At 38.6% G+C, this 7,486-nt stretch overlaps 1 protein-coding gene across 1 annotated transcript in view; it reads left to right on the forward strand.

Moving 5' to 3' along the window:
* The window catches only part of trpc5a (transient receptor potential cation channel, subfamily C, member 5a), a 76,393-nt gene extending 73,573 nt beyond the window's left edge, over window positions 1-2,820 (forward strand). The window contains exon 17 of the mRNA XM_017309113.1: window positions 2,482-2,820. Coding sequence (XP_017164602.1) covers window positions 2,482-2,820 — 339 coding nt within the window. The remainder of the gene's footprint in view (window positions 1-2,481) is intronic.
* The last annotated feature ends 4,666 nt before the right edge of the window (window positions 2,821-7,486 follow it).

Genomic DNA, 7,486 nt, shown 5'->3' on the forward strand with positions numbered 1-7,486 from the left:
GGGTGGGACCATGTGACGATGTCTTAGAGGACAGCTGCGATGTCATAGAGGACTCTGTTACCACGCAGCTATAGGAAAAAGCCGAAACTGTTTTTCTTTGCCTGTTTGCTCAGTACAAACAAAGATGGCGTGATACAGAGAGAGAGGGGCATGGACACAACGGAGCTGTTGGATCTCTGCATGACCAACTCTGGATTTATCTGGGCTTTGACTTTCCCAACTGTGACAGGAGGAAGGATCCAATATGGCAGATGCTTATGGAGACAGTTTGACTCCTTTTSKGGATTTTTCAGGGGACATGGAATATATATTTGTCCACTGTTGTTGGTTTAACTTTTCAAGGGCTCTGCTCAACTAAATATGTGTAAAAAGTCGCTGCACACCAATGGATCTGTAACCAAAGCAACTAGCTAGCTAAAGTTTTTAAATGTTAATAACTTAGATTATCCACTTTCCAACAAGGGATGGAAAGTGGATGGTAGTGATGCAATATTATTTTATTATCTGCTGAGCTAATGTTAAATGTTATCAGCCTGACCACTAATTAGTTTAGCTACAATTAGCAATAGTAGCTARGCTATAATTACAGTTTACCAAAGCTAATATTAGCCAGGGTAATTGTAGCTTAGGTTCAGTTGTTTCTGCTCATCTGGAGAAAGTTATGGGACATCCATGTGTTAGCTTGTTTTATGTAATGTCAGTGAGAAAACWAGCTAGYTGATTAACCAATGTGCTAACTTTAGCTAGCTAGCGACTTGATATCAGTTTGGCACTACTGAACCTATGTCATACAGCTAACTAGCTAATTTTAAGTTATCTGACAAAGTACCAAACATGGATTTGCCACTAAGGTGAGCTAACAGCTACCTAACCTGCTAGCTTAGGTTAGCTAGCTGGTTTTAAAGCTATTAAGCCAACATTAACGAGCTAATTTTCTGATAAACTCTTAATTTTAACTAGTTATCACCTACCAAGTTGATAAAGTTGCTAGCTTGGCATAGCAAGTCGCTAAGAAGCAAATTGGCTTGAAATCAACTTTGCACTAGTTTGCAAACTATTAAACCATTATCATCCAGTCCGTCACTAGCTAGCTATTGTTTGCTAGCTGRCTAGCTACCGTAAATAGAAAGTAACAGGCCTCATTTAAACAGGATTTAAAGGGGCTTCAAATATTTCTGGGGATTTACTGAGACTGAAATTACTGAAGAGCTACCAAAAGGAAGGAATCGTATAAAAGTTAAATAACTTTAGTTGTAAAAAGTAGTGGAGAGAAGCTAACTCTTTCAACCTGTGACATTAATGTCATACGTGTTTCTTTTAAAGGATGAACAATCTTGAAAACACGAAATTATTAATCTGAATTTGTCACTGAACACTCAAACAACTGAAAACGTCTCTACTGATGCCAAGTTGAAAAACACATATTTCTAAWMGAGGCGAAAACSTTATTCCTGCCCAGCCTGACTCAGTCAAAGCAAACTGTCCTCATAAACATTTCCCAGGAAGACCAAAGGACGACGTTTCAACAGAAACTCTGAAATGTCTCTCATTCCTCTGAACGGTGGAATTACAAAGAGCCGAGGCGACATCTTTAAAAATCCTCTCCACCTACCTGGAGTCTGCCCTGCGAACCGAACGTTGAACCTGCAGTGGAATAAACCGGATTCAAATGTTTCTGGATGTTGGATGGAACTACCCTTTACCTCCAAGTGGAATATTGAAAATAAAGGTGCCATACTTTCAGTGGAATACCTCCGTTTTACCTGCGGACTGATGGATTTAAGTCCAGCTGGATCTCTGGGACGAAATGGAGCGGCACGGAACCGGCGCTCTGCTGTCGTAGTCTGCAGCCTCTCTCTCTGCATCAACAAGGGCCAAGGAACTTTATTTCATCCTAATACGAGTTAYACTAGTAATAATAATTAAGAATATCATAATAATAATGATGATRAAACTGCTAATAGTAATAATAATGATAATAATGAGGACTTTTCTGGTTTCTTAAGACTGTCTTTGCTTCTGTTTGAGTTGCCGACGGTACCTGGGCTTCTCGTTCAGCTCTTCCTCAATAAGTACACTTTGACCTGGTGGACAGAAATGAATGGCGAACGAAGACGAAAGACGAGTAAAAGGCAACAGAAGTTTTACTTGAGTAAAAAGAAGGAATGAGAGGAGACAGGAAGTGAACGAGTGGTGGATGGACATGAACGGGAAATTCAGTTTTAAAGGCAAATTTCACCAGAATTTCATCATATTTTTTTCTTATCTTGGAGTCGTTGAGGCTGCGACTTCAAAAGGTTGGCATGAGCCGAGGCTGTTAACTTTTACTCTGGATAATATACTACTGTCGGCAATGAAGTGGAGAAATTATGCATGTTTGATCAGAAAAACACAGTTACCTACAACACACACACACACACACACAGCAGGTGTGATGAATAGCTTCGAGTCAAACGTTCTGCCCTTTGTTTCGTCTCTCAGGAGTCGTCCGTCTACAACAGGGTGACATCATCCGTTATTTCCCCCGTTTCTTCCTCTCCCTCTGGCGGACACTGTGACCTCGCTGCCGGCGGTTTTGGCGTCAAAACGCCTCGACGTGTCAATGAATCAACGTCCCAAAATGTCAGGTCTGCAACCATGGCGACCCCGTTATCCGCTCGGCGTCCCGCAGCGTCACGGCCAGGAGCGCAGAGCTCCGAAACCGTCCGGCTGCCTCCTGGCAGAAACGCGGCAGTTTTTCTGAACGTCAACGAGACTTTGGGGGTTTACATCAGCAAACGACCCAACATCAAGTTTTACTTTAACCGAATGATCACATAACTATTCATGGGAGATAAAAGTTAGGGTTAGGGCCACTGAAAGAAAAATAGATTTCTGACCTTTAGTCTCAAAATAATGGTCAGAATTATGAAATTAAAAGTAAAAAAACTGAGATTAAAAGTTAGAATTCTGGATTAAGGTCAGAATGTAGATTTTCAAAAGTCAGAAATATGTTAAAAGTTAAAAATCTGAGATTAAAAGTCAGAATTATGAGATTAAAGTCATATTTTATAAGAGACTTTATCTTGCTAGCATGTTTGTCAAAAATTTGCTACAAAAACCAGCAAAAACTTTTAGTTTATTCTCAGAAATTTTCTAGAAAATATTTGGATTTTGAGTTTGAAAAGTCGAAAAGTTTCTTGGGGAAAAAAACCTTGTGTCAGATTTTTTTTGGAAAAAAAAAATTTTTGACTGGGAAATTTTCAGAGTTTCATAACTAAAACCTTTTTACTCAGAAACATTTACGTTTTTTTTCTAATTAATTTAGAAGCGTATTCTCAAAATTTCTCTGTTTTTTCAAGCAAATTTTCGGCATTTCAAACTCAGAAATTTCCACGTTTTTTGTAGAAAATTTCTGAGATTAACCTCAAAATTCCTTTTTGCAGGAATTGTCTCTTTTTTCTTGCTACAGCTGAATGATTGACCTCTGTTGGGTCAAACACTTTGTTAGATTACTGTGAACCAGTGAAGGTTATGGAGGCCTTTCTGAGCTTCACTCAGACATGCGGCTCAGTGACACATGAAGATTTATGAAAGCGTTTCACCACAGGACTCAGCTTTTCAATCATCTCTGATCAATCACTGCGATGGGAACCAGTAGGTCTTTTCAGAGACAACTGGGAGGTGAGGTTTTAACGCTGAAACGAGGAGCACTCATTACCACGGCATTAGTTCATAATATGTAGAAAAATATAATAATACTGTACTTTCTGGTGCAGTGAGGACAATCAATCACCATGAGAAATGGGCTCCAGTTTCCCCATGTGGGTCCGTACAGGCGCTGCAGGCCCATCGATCCACTCGCAGCCCATGATTAGATTCTGTTGAGGTCCTGATTCACGGTGATCGATTTAGATTCGTGCACAGCGAGCATGCGTCCGTCTGCGCTCGTGTTGTTCAGCTGAGACATTTGAGTCCTGATGGTTCGCCGGGGATAAACAAGAAGACGACGACGGGACGAAACGTCAAAATTTACATTAAAAGAGTCGAGACGAGGCAGATTAATTACTTAAGAGTGGGATCTGCAGGTTGGACTGTAAACTTTTGCAGTTTTGACATGACGAATCATGTCAAAACTGCAAAAATAAAATCTTACCAAGTAGTTTTAGTCAAGTTTTTAGTGACAATGTCTTGGTGCAACTGAATTAAGACAAAACTAACTTTAAAATATCTTTTCAGSAAGATACAGGACTTTGTTTTAAAGTAAATTCTTAATATTGATTAAAAAGTATTAGATCCATTGACAGATTATTTCACGTCTAACGTGGGTAAATTTATCTGCCAACAAAACTGGAGCTTTTTCATCAATATTAAGAAATAATTTACTTAAAACAAGCTCCTATATCTTCTGTTTGTTTTCTCTTATATTAAGTGCAATAAGATATTTGCACTAGAAATGAGACTAAATTACTTGGTAAGATTTTGTGTTTTTGCAGTGTTAACGCTTCAGTAAACTGTTACCTTATTAAAACGACATACATTGTTTTCTGTTGGTCAAACGTTTACCAAATTTTTACCATTTGACCAACTATCTGCTAGGCTAGCGGCTAGCTCACATGTCACGACTATGATGCCCTCACAGTGTTTTGCTCTTACAAAGCTACACAGCTAGCCAGAAATAATTCAGTCCCAGATTATTATTATTCTATGACCGGATTAATCATCTATAAATKATTCTTTATAAAACTGTAACAAAACAAACGAAGCGTCGACCTCAGAGYACGCAGAAAGCAACCGGACCGGTTAGCTAGCGATGTAGCTTAGCTTTGAGTTTTAGTGAACAAACCTTTCCTGATAAAATGTTATACAATACATTAAGTTTGTTTACAATGTTGTGAAATAATAAATAGTAAAATGAACTTACAGACGAATAAAATCCCAGTTAAACCGGAGCGGTTCCGCTCACCTGAAACGCTGCACAATGTCCACTAGGTGTCAGTAAAGCTCAATTTTAAAATGCGTCTTACAAATTGTTGACGAAAACGCGGCGGCTGGATCGAAACTGTAAACATATTTTATTTTTATTATTCCTGAAAATGACATTTTCAACAAGAGCCTCGAACATCTTCATAAACCAGATGGATTAAATTTTGTATTCATGCTTTTTTCTCATTTTTAAAGCGGGTACATACTTTGACTCGTCTGTTCATCACGCTGCATACGGCACACGGCAYCATTCAGGTTCCCCTCTCACCTACTAAAGGGATTTTTAGCTTTAAGAATAAAAACTGTCCTTGTTTTTCTTTGTTTTTACGGATTTCCACATGAATGAATGTATGACTGTGTTATTTTTCTAGAACTGGACGGCTAGCGCACGTTGTTGACTCTTTAATAAAGGCATCCTTAGAAAACTGTGGGGTTTAACTTCACGTCTTTCTTTGCGTCAGAAAGAATAAGCTTGGAACAACATTAAGGTTGATTTTTAAAAGTGATTAAAATTTAAATTGCAGATCCTTGTACTTGTTTAAGACTCTAAACTCAAGTTTACTTTTACTTCCTTGTTTGTTTTAACTCGGCAAAAATAGTTAAAAACTGACACGTTTCTTAAAAGCAAAGAATAAAAAAGTGCCTCTAATTTAAAACACTTGTTTTATGCAAGTGACCAGGTTTTGTAATCCTAATCAATCCATAAAAATCTGACATAAAATTTGAGGAAATGCGTTTCTGCGCTGCAGTGTGATTTGTGGCTGTGAAGTAGAAAATGGCCGCTGCGATCAGAAACCCAGAGCTGCAGCTGGAGTTATTTTTAGAGCCGTAACTCAGTCTGGGGTCTAATTGATATCCAGTCGTTTCTTTCTGCTACTTCTGGCAGARAAGAGCAAAAACTAAAAACACAGACGGAGTAGAACGATGCATAAAACATCAACTTCTTTATGATTTAAAATGATTTAATATGCCTGTAGATTTTCATTCGTGTTTCTCTGTTAAGTTGCACACTAATACATTTAGTTTAAATTGTTCTTCTACTGTGGATTAATGTTGCCTCTTCAGAAATGTTGCACCAATATTTGCATTTATCTGAGCTTCCTCCTCCGTCTGATTGTGTGAATCTTGCAAAGCAGCAACGTACGGACATATTTTCAAATAAAAACTTGTTTTGATTACAAGAGAAAAGTTTAAAGCCACAGAAACATAACTAACGATGTCAAAATGAATAGAGATAATGTGATATATTTGTTTCTAAGCTGAAAATATACAAAGGACCCTGTGGCCGCCCCTTTGATACGGGGCGCTCTGGGCCAGCACCCAAACCTGAAACTTTTTGTTAAAGTTTCTGCAACAAAACAATTCGAACCTGTTTGAGTTTAAAGAAAATCACTTTATTTGATAGACGAGARGTTACAAAGACAATCCTGTTTAACTTTAAACTTTGTTTTCCTCTCTAGCATTCAGAATGAATATGTAACAACTTGAAAGATAAAGTTCAAGTCAGTAAAAAAAAAACACAACAAAAGCGAAGCTAGCAACAAAAACTAGTTGTAGTTTTTGTTGTTGTGGCTTAAGCTACCTGAACCACACGCTTTGATATAAAAATGAGTTTATTCTTAACTAAATCACTGCAAAATGTGACTAAACATAAACAGCCTCCATCACAATGCACGATAGTTGACGTGTACGGTGGCCCAGAAAGGTCAACAAAATGCAAAAACCACAACAGCWTCTTCAAGCTGAGCAGCAAACCTGCCACCGAACAGCTGAAAAAAAAAAAAAACGAGGTACTAGATGTAAACATTTGGACTTTTCTGACCCTGATTTTCCAGAACTCTGACCTGAGGAAAATGTTTGACCCAAACTGAGCAGATTCTTGTTGCTAATCAGCGGAACGTGCTAAATGTTTGGAGTTTAGCCTCTGCTATCGATAACAATGTGTTTCTAAACGGGTTTTGTCCTCAAGCAGCAGAAAACAAACTTAGACTGTCACTGCCTATTTCATACCTGGCGGCCATCTTGGATTCCTCCAACCGAGAGAGAAAACCACTACAGAGGGCCAACGCTGCTGAAGACGGTTGAATAATTAGCTTTTCCCATCAGTCTATATTGGTGCTGCTGTAAATATCCACAGTTTATCTCAATAACATCTCCAAAGCTGCAGCAGATTACTTTAAAGCTGACAGATTTTCAGTGTGTTCGCGTAAAAGCAGCTTTGTTCACAAACAAAGACTCTGTGTTTCTTTTCACATCATGTTTGTGGCTCACTTGTATTTCAGCTCTTATTGGTTCAACCTGATCAAACCAGAGCGACGGCGCTTTTCTACAAGCTGCCATGTAGTCTGTATTACTTTATTTATTTAGAGGAACAGCTGAAAAGCAGCAGAGATGAGAGTTTGTCCAACAAAGCGCCGGTTTGCCTGTTGTGTGGGCTGCATAAAAACCAGCTTTCATCTTTCTTTCCCTCTCCACATCAACCTCAACTCCACCAACTCAGTGTCAAGTCCTGCTATGAGAC

The sequence above is a fragment of the Poecilia reticulata genome, linkage group LG2 (assembly GCF_000633615.1).
Source record: "Poecilia reticulata strain Guanapo linkage group LG2, Guppy_female_1.0+MT, whole genome shotgun sequence".
Lineage (NCBI taxonomy): Eukaryota > Metazoa > Chordata > Actinopteri > Cyprinodontiformes > Poeciliidae > Poecilia > Poecilia reticulata.